The sequence below is a fragment of the Polypterus senegalus genome, chromosome 2 (assembly GCF_016835505.1).
Source record: "Polypterus senegalus isolate Bchr_013 chromosome 2, ASM1683550v1, whole genome shotgun sequence".
NCBI classification, from domain to species: Eukaryota; Metazoa; Chordata; class Cladistia; order Polypteriformes; family Polypteridae; genus Polypterus; species Polypterus senegalus.
In genome coordinates, this window is record NC_053155.1 from 18,312,565 (window position 1) to 18,327,067 (window position 14,503).

The following is a 14,503-nucleotide window of genomic DNA, read 5'->3' on the forward strand; positions in this document are numbered from 1 at the left end:
TATGAAGAAAGATTAACACTAGAATCCCTGAAGCATACAAAAAAAACTTGTAATCCCGGGCCACCTTAAATTCCTTTGCACCTCTCCCTCAGCGTCTTCTGTTTTGCAAATGTGTTTATACGCACAAGCAGCAAGCATCCTGCTATCCCATCCCCCCACCCATTGCCGCAACTCAATTCATCACGAAACACTGAGCACTGAGAACCTTATCTTGGAGTGAATTGCCTGGAGTTGTAGAGGGTAAATAATATATTGTCATTTGGAATACATCCCACTCCATCCCTCCAACACAGCTCAAAGCTCTCCCAGCACAAGCCAAGGCTCCTTACCTGCATATGAGGTACCTGGAGTCATATAGGACAAATAATGCAGTATATCGTTATCTCTGATCTTTTGAAAAGAATGGAGATAAATGGCATCAACTCAGAGAGGGAGAAGCAAGTTCGTTGTACCACGTGAACATCACTGAGAGAATAAAACTGAATAATAAAAAAAAAAAACACAAACTTTTACAAGTAGCCAAAATTTACAGTGTGTGTTACAGACTTAAATCAAATGTATGTTTTTATTATGTTACAGTAATAATAATAGCAGCTCACTACTCAAAACGCGGAGTGCCCGGACCTGAACCTGTAACCTTTTGGTTATAAGGCAGCAGTTCTTACCTTTGCACCATTTAAGAATACATATCAACGTTCTGTCGATTGACATTTGAGCTTGGGTTTGTAACTCATTGACAGCAGCATGTAAATTGAATGATTTTTTTTTTTTTTACTTTGGTTATATTCTTGAATAAAAGCGCACATCTTTATTTTATATTTGCTCTAAAGTCTTCACATATTATACACTTAACGTCATTATTAGTATAACATGGAAAAAAGTTCAGCATTTCTTGCTTCGCATTTCCTGTCATCCTACACTTACACAGATTGTTGTAGATACAGGACACACATGAAATGCATGTATTCCAAATAACAATATACTGTATTATTTACCCCATACAATTCCAGGCACCTCACATGCAGATATAGAGCCTTGGGCTGGGAGAACTTTTTGCCTGATTTGAGCTCCATCTTAGGATGAGATAGCAGGCTGCTTGCGCTGATCATTACATTTACAAAATAAAAGACACTGATGGAGAGATGCAAAGGAATTTAAGGTGGCTGAGGATTAAGAGCAGCGCCTTTTCAGTTTAAGAAAAATCAGATTAAAAGGAGACATGACTGAAGTGTTTAAAATTATGAAGGGAATTAGCTCAGTGGACCAAGACTATGACTTTAAAATGAGTTAATCAAGAACACAAGGACAAAGTTGGAAACCTGCTGAGGGCAAATTTCACACACAGTTTAGGATATTTTTCTTTGCACAGAGAACCACAGACATATGGAATAAGTGACCAAGTATTGTGGTAGACAGTAGGACTTTAGGGACTTTCGAAACTTAACATGATGTTATTTTGGAAGAATTAAGTGCATAAGACTATTGAGCTTTATTATGCTGAACTGCCTGTTCTCATCTAGGTTGTTCACAGTTAACTGAGCCATGTTTCAAGCCCTGTGAGGTGTTATTGTGCTGCTTTAAACTGTAATCATCAATGGGTTCATTCATTCAATTTGTATTCACAATTTTAATTCATGCCCAGCTTACAGGTTCTCATTACAGGTTAATAGGAAGCCAGAGTGTATTCTGTCATCATGGCAGAATTAAGTAAGCAGGAGATACTGGTCAGTCACGGGGAACATTCACTCACACTTAATCAAAGGTAAAACAGCCAATTATCCTAACAGCGTGTGCTTAAGGTGAGGGCAAATCCAGGGTGACATATTAACTGGGGCTGAGGATCAAGATGGAAGTAGTTGTGAACAAAAGCAGTTAGTACAGAAAGAATGTTCATCACTGCAACTGCATATGAGAATACTGAGAGTCTGAAACATTTCAATTCACTCAAACAGCAAATATCTTCAATTTATTGTGACTCATAAAAGACAGCATGCAATTCCCTAATGCAAGCTTTAAAACAACCATTTTAGATAACTAAGCACATACCCACCAGTAAGGCAAGTTATTGTGTATTAATATATTTGACATACAGAAATAACAAAATCTTGAAGCAATCTTAAAAGGCAAAATCCTGCATTATAAAATGACGTGATCTTAAGCCATTACGCTGAAATATGGCTGTAAGACATTTCCAGTAAGAGTCCAGAATATTTTTTGGAATTAAAGTCCATGTATAGTAAAAAGTTGTACCATTATCCAAGTTAATAAATGATTAACATGAAAATGCAGACGGAATAGTCCATGCAGAAATGTTTAGGATCCATTGTAGTAAATGTTTAGGGAGAGTCCAGCAGATACCTACATTCATGTAGTTATGAAAAGCATATAAGTAAATTATGGTATCAAACTAAATACAGGACCTCCTCTATGATTATGCATGACAATGTGTTAACTTTCTACGTTCTATGAATTGCTAATGGCATTTTGTCCATTCTATGAAAAAGTGTGTACAAATTCAGATATTTTTGTGCTGCAGCTTTTATTTGCTCATTTCGCAAACTATAAATGATTGGGTTCACCATGGGGGTAAAAAAATAATTCAAGCCTCCTATGAAAATGCGTCCATCATAAGAGATGTTGTTGATTCTTAGCCCTATGTAGACCATAGCACAGGAAAGGTAGTACATCAGAACTATAATCACGTGAGAGATGCACATAGAAAATGCCTTCTTCCTGCTTTCTGCAGACTTGAGTTTAATTACTGAGTAGACTATTCTACAATAAGTCCACAGAACAAACAGAAGAGGTCCATAGACACCAACCATAGCAAGGCAGAACATGAAATTAGAGTAAAATGTAACATCGGCACAAGCTAATGATATCACAGCTGGAAAATCACAAAAGCAATGCATGATTTCCTTGGAAGCACAGTATGGCAGAAAGGCAACAGGTATGACTGTTATAGTGGGTATCATGATGCCAGAAATCCAAACAGATGCTACAATTGTTAAACAAGTTTTAAAATTTATAATGACATTGTAATGCAGAGGTTTCACAACTGCAACATAGCGGTCATAAGCCATTGCTGCCACCAAGAAAATTTCAGTTGCTCCAAAACATATCACAAAATACATTTGTACAAAACATTCTGTAAAGGACAAAGTTTTATGTGACAGAAATACAGAGAGCAGCTTTGGTATGAGTGATACGGCCATTAATACATCTAACAGAGCTAAATTCCAGAGAAAAATATACATTGCTGTGTGAAGACGCTGATCGGCTACAACTAACAGAAGAATTGTGACGTTTCCAGTGAAAGTTACCAAAAAAAGAGCCAAAAATATAATGAACAGAATGTTCTGGTAGTCCTGCAGTCCTGGAAATCCAACAATGATGAAATCACTGCTTGTGCTGCTTGAGTTACTCATTTTCCCTTTGATTCAATCTGTGAAGAAAGTACATGTTTGAGTTAATGCATTTTAAGATTATGACAATACAGCCATTTAACATTTCATGAATGATCAGTGAGGGCAGATTTCACACAAAAGTTAGAAGGTTTTTCATCACTGTAAGGAACCACAGACACATGAAGTAAATTATCAAGTAGTGTGGTGGAGAGTATGACTTTAGGGACCTTCTCAAATTGAAGGTATTTTAGACAATCTAGGTGAATAGAATGGGCAAACCTGTTGGGCTGAATGGCCTGTTCTTGTCACATTTTTTTAAATGTTCTAATAAAAATATCTGTGAAACACAAGCTTTACCTATTATTGTTATTTGTCTCCAAGACCAGATTAAGATCTCCATAGGCCCATGGGTGACATAATGAATAAAGCTCTTAAAATAGAGTCAGATACACTTTTAGCAATTCATTGTGCAGCTACCTAGACATTTCATGCAGTGTGATGATTACTACTTTTGGTCTCAGTGCGCAGATACTCAATATGTCCAACGAGGGTCCTCCTCCTGATGATTTCTATATGTGTACAATTGATCATTTCAACAAGAGAGGGACTCATGAGGTATCTCAATCGTTATATCAAGTAGGAAGCAAGATTACGCCTGATGGAAAGGCCCATTGTTAATAAGGGGCTCTGGGTCCTCACCCAGAAGATCCAACTGTTAGCTCCGCCACTGTGAGTCTCCATTCTATACCCACTGCTTTGCTTAAAGTGGGGAGCCACCTATACTAAAATTTTACAAATCCACTTTAATCATTACTGGATAAGTGAAGCTACATCCTTGTCAACAATGGGCACAAAGCAGGAACATGTCTCAGATGTTAGACTATTCCATCAAGGGGACACTGTCACACAAAACCACATTCCCATTTTGCAGATCAGTTTTGACTTGCTAAGTATTCTGGTATGCAAATCTTTAAAATATAAAAGAAAACATGAAAACCAGGAGAAGGCATACAGGGTTACAAGGAGGGTGTTACCATGATTAAAAGATAAGACTGGTATTCTTCCAATCAAAGTTACTTTTTAACAAACATGGAATGTAAACATTTGCCATACAAAATTGTGTTACAAAGTTAAGCATTTTCTATAAATTAAAAAATATATATTTTACCATGGAACTTATGAGGCACAGGACGTCACAGGAAAATAAAACCCTAAAACTTACCGAATACATCCATTTTTCTACAATCGTTATTGTAATTTTTGCTGTGTTAGATAGGTATTCCTTTTCATGGACACCACTGTATTGTTGACAGCAACTGCACAATAACCCTAAGCCTAAACCTAACTCTGATTGCAGTGCAATGTGAACAAACTTGTGCTTGATTTTTGAAAACAAAATAAGGCTGCATTGACTGCTGCTTAATTCCAGTTTCTTCCCCTCATATGTGACACAACTCTGATCAATTTAAAAAAGTGTGCCCAGCAAAAAATAATATAGGAAACTTCAGAAAAGATTTACACAACTTTTATTACCACATCCAAAAACCTGACATTTCGCTGCAAAGAGTCCTGCACTCAGAGGAGAAGATATGAGTTTTCATTTTCTATTTCTTTTTTATGCTGTTATTAGCTCATAAATTTTGCAATGACACAATGTGACGCAACGCAGCAACCAAGACCCTCACCTATTATGGTTGCATCTCTCTGATAAAATTGTACATGTGAGGAACATTCAGGATAGGTTGTGTACTCACTTGAAAAATAAATTTGAACAGTCAAAACAAAAATGAGTAGGATATGAGGTAAAAATCACAACACAGTTACTTTTAGCTTCAGTGTAAAGGTAAGCATAAATGACCCATGCTTCTTCAGACAAGAACTTTTTTTTCCATGCCAATACCAGCATCCAAAATACATCAAACGTGAGAAATCGATAAATATGGGAACATCAAATAGGAGTTCTACTCTAAATTTATTTATAAAAATTAAGGAAAAAACAAAACACTGTGAACCACTAGAATCAGATGCAAAGGGAAAACGTTCTCATCTATTTTGAGTTTTACTTTTCTAACCAGATGAATTTAATCCAGATTACCTAAAAGATAGTGTTTTTACCATTATGCCCTGTCAAAGTCTAACAAAATGCCAGTCCATAATACAGTATGTCATAGTCAATCATGCACTATATAGAATTATATAGAATACAGAGAGTCTGGGACTAAGACACATTTTCTCTTGATTTCTTCCTCTGCTCCACAGTTTAAAATTGCAAATCAAACAATTCAGACGTGACTATAGTGCACATTGCAGACTTTCATTTAAGGGGATTTGCATACACTTTAGTCACACTATGTAGAAATGAAAACACTTTGTAGATGTGGGTCCTCCATTTTAGGGCACCATATTGGCATCACAGGGTGTTTGTAATTTCTCAGGTGTGTTTCATTGCTTCATTGTAGGTATATCTAGGTTTGCTTCTGCCTACAGACTACCTTTGGAGTCTATAGGTGCCACTGTTCAACAAGAGGGTAAGAATAAACATTATGGAGGGCACTGTATCTCTAGACTTATACTTGGAGAGTTATCAAAACCGTAGTCAAAGTCCTTGTATGCATGCATAGTTGGCCAATAAATGTGATTCTGATTCTGACAACTGAAAGAAAACTCCTAAGAGAAGTAGCAGGCATCAAAGCTACCTGGTGTTCCACCAGAAATTGGATTATTAGAATAGTCAGTCCAAGATGAAATATCAATAGAACTAAATAAAGAATATCTAAAAAGTCTTAAATTGATTTATGGCCAGGGCATGTAAAACAGGAAGAATGTTAATTAACAGGTTGTGTTTGATGAGTTGGAACTTTCCCAGCACTTAAGCTGGTCATGTAAATTTAAAACTCCATTATCACCAAGGTATTCCAAGAACTATATAAAGTATCATATGATCATGATAAATAACATATACTTCAGATGTGTAAAAGTTAAATCAGTTCATCTATAAACATAAGATTACAATATACTGTAGTTTAACAAACACTTTATATCCTAACACCAAAAACACCAGTGTAAATGGATTTAGGTTGTCTTTTGATTTTGGAGTGGCGCACAAATGTATTCCTGGGAAGACAGCCTAATACAATATATAAAAGTATAAATATGGAAATGTTCTGATACATAAAAAATGTATACCATATCAGTAACAACAACATTCAAAAACCACCCAACTCACTTGCTTTTGAAGCTTTCTGTGGATTCATCTCTTCACGACTAAGCATTTTTGCTCTTGCCCACTGGATTTATAAATTCTCTGTCTCTTTTCTCAAATGATCAAAGGTATAATGAAGAAAATCCTTAGAGAGCTTCAATCCATTTGTAAGTTTGCTTGTTTATGAAAATGTTTTTTTACCTTTCTCAGCTTTCTCCAATTAATGCAGGCCCCAAGAAAATTACACCAGCACTCCACAGACAGGCATAGGCTTCTTACAAAAACAGAGACACGGTTAATTCTACATGATAAGCACAGTTCCAGATTTTTCTTATTCCAGGTATCCCACAATTACAAAAAATGAAATATATTTTTTAATAATATATTACTAATAATATATATAATAATATATATACTACTAATAATATATATAATAATATTATTATAATATATTAAAATATATTGTAAAATATTCAAGAATATTGCAGTACCTAGCAGTATACTGAAATAAGTTGTAAAACAGGTACATTTTGCCATTTGTGTATACTGTATACTGTGTATACTGTAATATACTGAGTTTTCCCAAAAATTGCTCTACATATGTTAATATATTTAAAATAGTAGAAATAATATAATTACATACATTTCTAAATATTTTAAATATATTGTAAGTTAAATTCATGGTATACTATACAATATATTTTAGATTATACAGATATTTCAATATATTTTAATATATATTTGTCATTTTTTATATTAATTGTCCACTAACTGAATATTTGCTTGAGAACAATATTCCAGATGTATTTACACTTAAAATTGTTAACATGATAGTAGATTTATATTGAAAAGATGCTCATTTAACAAAATGCTAGCACTGTGACTTTTTTAGCAATTCTTCTTGAAAAGTCAAAAAAACATCACGTTTTTAGTCCATATTTCAGTGTGGAATGCATTGCAGCCTGCATGTGCTGCAATATATAACCAATATATACCAATATAACCAATATATCTGATTCACTGGGAAGTCTGTGTTCAAGCTTTTAAGCCATAAATGATTATTCAGAAATGTAAACCTGAACACACAGCATGTCTTATACACAATTTATTACCAAATATGTTTGTGTTGATTATATTTCAAATATAATCTTAAAATGTATATTTACGACTACGTATATTTTACTTTATATATGGTAAGATATGTCCACATATTTTTGGGTATATCGAACGATATTTCATTTGTGTAAGTGTGTGTGTAGAAATTGAAGAACATGTTAATGAACTATAATGCAATCAGATGGGATAAAATCAACTATTAAGGACAACACCAAAATGTCAAAAACCAATAAAGCAAGACAGTCTATTAAAGCAAAAAAAAACGCCCAGTACAACACTGAGTATCACAAAATGGCAGCTTGACTGCTGCACAGGCACCAAAAGTTAAAAAATGAATTGACAAATGATGGATCTAGAAGATGTTACACATCATGATGGCATATGCATGAAACAGAAATAGTTTAAGAGAAATGCAAAACCTCTAATTTTTTCTTTTATCTGTAGCACCTATTGAATAAAGAGCCTCCATTAAAGTTCGTAGTTCTGAAATAACATCCATGCCTCAAAAGTAAGATGGATTCAAGCAGATAAGGGGTGTTTTAAAAGTAGTTTTTCATGCTGACTTCTGAAATGTACTCAGAATTATTCTGTCAAACTTAGCTTTTGACTTATGTTGTCTATTTAGAGTGTATATTTAATATATATATAATCCTTATTAAAAGGGTACGAGATTTTTAAAAGTTAAATTGAAGATCTCTATGTTTTTACTGCTGTTTGTGAATAGTTTATACAGTAACTTTCCAAACTTTTTCTCTGGAAATCTTGGCACAGTCAGCGATAAGTGAGTGGAACGCTATCAACTGGACATTTCTGAAATGGAGAAGCAATACCAAGAAATGCAAAATTCCAAATTTTTTCTTACATCTGTAGCACCTATTGGATGAAGAGCCAATGTTAAAATTCACAATTCTGAAATATCACCCTTGCCTCAAAAGTATGATGGAGTCAAACAGACTGCACTGGTCAACAAAGAACTTATCACTGAACAGTTTAGGGTTGTTTTAAAAGTAGTTTTTCATGCTGACTTCTGAAATATACTCAGAAACATTCTGTCAACCTTAGCTTTTGACTTACATCTTTTATTTAGCTTGTATATTTAATATACTGTATATATAATCCTTATTAAAGTGTTCAAGTTTTTAAAATCAGAATTTACATTTTTTACCACTGGTTGTGAATAGATTATAATTTTACAAACTTCTTTTCTGGAAACCTTGTCACAGTCAGCGATGAGTGAGTTGAACGGTATCAACTGGACATTTCTGAAATGGAGAAGCGATATCAAGACAAGTGGACTCCCAGTATGTTTGCTGACTTCTACTGAACCCTTAAGAGGAATATTCCTGACATCAAGTACAGCAGAAAATGGCACACCTCTTTAGGTGAGATGCTCCCAGCATGTATATATTGTCTAAATACACATTTATTGTAAGTTCAATCACGAGTGTGACCTGAATCCTTGCATGATAGAAAAAGTCTGATTTGATATTTGAATACAGCATAACAAATACTATAAGATTCACTTATATTGATTTCTGTGATGTTCAGTTTTGTTACTCAGTGTTATTTATCAAAGGCCAACTAAATTTCATGCAGTCATAGACTACTGAGTGGTCAATCAACTCTTGGCAGCAGCCAGCAGGGTGGCCGTGCGGCACAGGCATATTTTCGCCGTTCTCATTTCCTACTACCTTCCTACTATCTCCGCCGTCATTTCCTCTACCTCTTCATATCTTAAATCATTCTTGAGGCAAATAGAAGACTTTAGTGCCAGCTTAAGTGAAAAATTAAAGAAAATGTAGTAAGTCATTGTAAAACAAACACTGACTTAATCATTTTTAACGAGAAAAGATGCCGACGAAAGAAAAGAAGAAGCGGGCCGCTAGGGTGGAGAAAAGAAGAGCTGCTCAGCAAGCAGCAAGTGCATCAACCTCTGAGCAAACGAATGCTAAATGTACAGAGAAAGAGCATGAAAACTGGGAATGCTCAAGTCAAGTGTATTCACTGCACATTATCATGCAATGTGCCGTTACTGGTTACAAATAAATCCAGAGAGCAAAGACCAAACTGGGAACAAATCAAAATCAGGACTCCCAGTGTGGAGTTTGCCTATTCTCCCCCTTGTATTTCATCCTAAAACACCTAAAAATCTAAATCTGACTTTGTTTGTGCTCCTCAAAAAATTAAAAAATAAAATAAAAATAAGCAGTCTGTCACCACTGATCTCTCCCTCAGCTACCACCAACAAATAAATTGTCCAATAAAAGATCATAATTCTTCAAATTTCACTTCAGGCTTGGGTGCGTGGGTTTGTAAAACATTCAGGAACCAATCCCTCGTGCTGTTCCTTCTTCACTTTTCTCACTGGACAAGAAAAAGAGGACAGAAAAAATAATGAAAATTGAAGAAAATGGCACACGCACGAAAATATAGGAAAAACACTGAAAAAAACAAACCTGCTATATACGAGGACGCTCAAAAAAATCATCTAATTTGCTGAAAATAACCTTCCTATTTCTCTCAAGCAAGATGGTCAAAAGACAACCCCTGCTGGGCATCCCTCGGTTTTATATACCGGCCTGATGTACTTGATCAATCATAAGAAGCTGCCCAGCATAATCCAGTCAGTGACCTTCCACACCTACAGTCCAGGGGCCTCATGTATAAACGGTGCGTACGCACAGAAATGTTGCGTAAGAACTTTTACACGTTCAAATCGCGATGTATAAAACCTACACTTGGCATAAAGCCACGCACTTTTCCACGGTACCTCATGCCTTGTCGTACGCAAGTTCTCCGCTCGGTTTTGCATACTGGCGGCACCCAGCGTCAAAGCAGTGCTACTGTTCCTTTGTGGTTACACCTTATTTTCCTGATGCAACTTTATAAATACACTGAAACTAACCGAATATTGTTTATTAGTGTAACGCATCTGATTGTAATTAACTTGAAACAATATAATGGTCTAGGGAATAGTCATAGTAATCCAAATACAATAACTGGTTTAGCGTTGTTACTCTCACTGCACCTTCTTCTTTCAGCTGCTCCCGTTAGGAGTTGCCACAGCGGATCATCTTTTTCCATATTACTCTCACTGCACCACTCGGAGTATTTATATCACTGTATCTGAGTGTGAATCACAGCAGCAGCTGATCGGAAAGAGAATTATCAGTATACAGCTTCAAGGACACACTGTCTCAGCCACGGCAAAACGTTTCAAAGCCTTTCTTGTACGGATCTCGCGGTTCAGAAACAGTTTCATCCCAAGAACTTTAAACGCACTCAATCAATTGCTGCTTATAGAAGTGTTTGTACTTATAAGTACAATCACCCAACTGTAAACTTGCACTACAGTTATAATATTACACAACCTGAGCCACTTTATAAAGCGCGTATTTCCATATGATGACAATATCATTTTTAAGATGAAATGCAGCAAAATATGTTTATTATATTATACAAATAAAACTTTATCTTCTTTTAAATAATCTATATTCTTCAATGTGAGTGTTGTGAAGGATAGAATAATTAAACATGTACTACGAAGATATTTCAATGTTCTTTAAACGTTTTGAAGAATCAGCGCTCCCCAATTCTGATTGGGTATTTGGGGAAAGAAAAGCAAGGACTGTAGTGGCGTCTACGCCAATATATATTGAATATAAAACAGAAAGAGAAAATAACAACACAGCTAAAAACGCAGTGACAAATTTCGGCAAAAGTTAAATGCTTGTGTCATGAGCACGAGGTGGCTATGCAGTGTCTGCAACGGACGTGGCCATCCACCGTGCATAAGCTGCCTTACTGACATTGGCAGGCGAAGGAGCCACCGATTCTTCCTCTGCCCAGGGCCACCACAAGCCTAGAGTCGCCCCTGAGTACTGCTGCAATAAATTATTTCATCGAAGGTCGCACACAATTACTGCGCCGTGAAACTCATGTTTAATAACGTGCTTTAACTCCTATCATCATACAAATTATATCAGTATTTTAGTTATTCAGAGAGCTGTAATATCACAAATGTCATGGACTGTGTGTCCAGTTGGAGAAAGAGAGCCGGTTTAAGAAGCAAGTAGTGATTCACACACATAGAGCACATAGAAGATCAAATACAAAACAAAGCGTTTAACGTGCTACTTTAATTACGATGTGATTTGAGAAACTGGTTAATTAAACGATTTTAAGATGAAGTTTATGATGTTCTACTTTAATGACAAAATAAACTACGTGATTAAAGTGGAAATGTCGAGATTAAAGTTGACATTTCGTGCTTTTTCCCCACTGTGTGCCTTTTTTTCTCTGTACCCTAATAAGCTTTCATATGACACTCAGACAGTGGGCTACAACTTGGCTTTTCACGGCGACTTTGATATGTGACTTCTTTTTTATTTCCGGCACTGTGCGATTTTGTGAATGTGAGCTTTCAAGTTTCTCCAACACGCTATGTCACTCGATCAACATCCTTTTGTTGATAATACTACGGTTTATTTGAACAAATAGTATGTTTTTCCTTTGCCTCCACTTGGTATTTGCTGAAATTCTTATATTTTCCCCCGTGCTTTTCCCGTTGTCTTTTCACAGAAAGCTGAGCTTAAAGGCGATTTATATTCATTTGCATATTCAAAGAGGCGTAATTCTGGGAGGAGTTGGGGTGTTACATAAAGCCCGTGCACAAGCATTACTTTTCACGCTGATCGGGATTTATGTAGCGGTAGAACGTGGAAGTTGGAGTACGCAAAGATTCTTGCATCTGGATTTTTCTGTGCATAAGCACATTTCAGCTTTTGTGCTTACACCATGTTATAGTGCGAGTTCTACGCACGCCATTATACATGAGGCCCCAGATCTAGGAGGAAGCCTTTCTATTAATTGGGTATCTTGTTCATGTTACTAACCTCAGGCCTAGGGGAACCTGGGCCAGGTACAAGCTACTGTTGCTACAGGGTGAAGCCACAGCGATATGGTGAAAAGCATAAAAGAAACAAGCAGCAGTCCTAAATCTCAGAACATACTTCCCTGTTCTGCTTTATTCTCCTTTACTCAGAAATATATACTGTAAATGCTTCAATTTCTGCATAGATCAACATGGCAATCAGTGAAACAATGGTGCAAGCCAATTTCATCTGCATAACAAATAGTGTAAACACATTTACTTTGAGTACTTGATTAGAAACCAATGTCCCCAGAACTTGTTCATTTTCCAAGGAAGCAGACAGTTCTGTAGCCCACATTGTGTGTAGATGAGATACCAGATCAAAGCAGCATGACTATTTAAAGCAGGTGACTCTTTAGCAAGACAGGTAAATATGTATGTCTTGTAGATAAGCCATCCACAATGACCTGTAGCAGAATGTTCCAGAAATTCTGCCTTTTCTTTAAAACACTGGTTTATAGCCCATTACACTAAGCAACACACAGAAATGTCATTTTCTTTAGAATGCTGAATTCTAGCCCATTACATTCACAACCCTATCACACTCTGGCTTGCCTTGGCCCTGTAATGGACTAGGCATTTTCAGAAATTCATTTATCAAAATTTCTCTATTACTCTCTACTTTATTTGACTGGCTACATTTAGGAAGGCCTGAGAGTCTTGTTACAACATGAAGACTTTTAAAACTGTTTTTTTTAAATAAAAAGATGGTACAAAGTGCATTAGAAAGCTTCTGCTGCCAATGCCCAAGTATCCTGGAGCTATCACAACATGAATAAAAAGACATCAAGTTTGCCCAATACTCGTAAATGTAACACATGAAATGTATTCCATTTTCTAAAATTCATTTTTGAAAAGGAGCTCAGACCTTTAAAAGCAGCATTGGACACAAGGTGGGAAGTCAATTAAATTACCAAGACCAGTGCCTAGGAGACCAGAGTACCTACCTCAAGAAAACTGATTGAAACTGTAACTCGTCTGGCAATTTGATCTGTGAACTAGGAGTTATTTGGTTCAACTATTGAGCCACCATGCCAACCCAAAATGCATATTAAGGTGCTAAATAACTGAATTTACTTAAGAGCAATCAAAAGTCTGCAGTACTAATCTACAGTTACACTGACACTGCATGACCTGGTTAGCCTACAAATTCCAGGAGGTGCCTGATGTGCTGTGGTGGACTGGTGCCCTGCCTGGGGTTTGTTTCCTGCCTTGCACCCTATGTTGGCTGGGATTGGCACCAGCAGACCCCCGTGACCCTGTAGTTAGACTATGGCGTGTTGGATACCAGATGGATGGATGGATGCCTGAGGTGAGGAGAAAGTGGATCTGCTTTAACAATGGTGGAACTGGGGTGTGCTGAGCCAAAATTCACTAAACCATTAGTTCCAATTATTTTATATACTGTGGGATTTCTTACCTTCAGCTGAGCGTATTTGGTTTTATCGTGTTATAATACGAAGGATGAAATATTCTTTAACCACTCTACTATTTAGATACTACAACTACAAATAATATGAATAAAAATCCATTTATTTTCTTAACCTGGTTATCCAGGTCATGGTTGAGGGGAAGCTGAAGCCTAACCCAGCAGACATTGGGTGCAAGACATGAAGAACACTGGGACAGGGAGCCAGTCCATTACAGGGTGAACACACACATTAGGAACAACTTAGCAATGCTAACTCACCTAACCTGCATGTCCTTGGACTGTGGGAGGAAATCGGAGCACCCTGTGGAAAACCAACTAGGTTACAGGAAAAGCATGCAACTTCACACAGGGGGAGTACCTGGCATGCAAACCCACTGTGCCACCCACAGTAATGATCCATCCATCCATCCATT

General features: G+C 36.5%; 1 protein-coding gene across 1 annotated transcript; it reads right to left on the bottom strand.

Annotated features, from left to right (window-relative positions):
- Positions 1 to 2,456: 2,456 nt before the first annotated feature.
- LOC120524300 (olfactory receptor 2AT4-like) lies at positions 2,457 to 3,290 on the bottom strand. Its single transcript, XM_039746162.1, has one exon. The coding sequence runs from the start codon at positions 3,255 to 3,257 to the stop codon at positions 2,457 to 2,459; it is 801 nt and encodes a 266-aa protein (XP_039602096.1). The 5' UTR covers positions 3,258 to 3,290.
- Between the last annotated feature and the right edge of the window lie 11,213 nt (positions 3,291 to 14,503).

Excerpts from the sequence above, each read along its gene's own strand:
- LOC120524300 (XM_039746162.1), bottom strand. The coding sequence starts at position 3,257 with ATGTATATTTTTCTCTGGAATTTAGCTCTGTTAGATGTATTAATGGCC.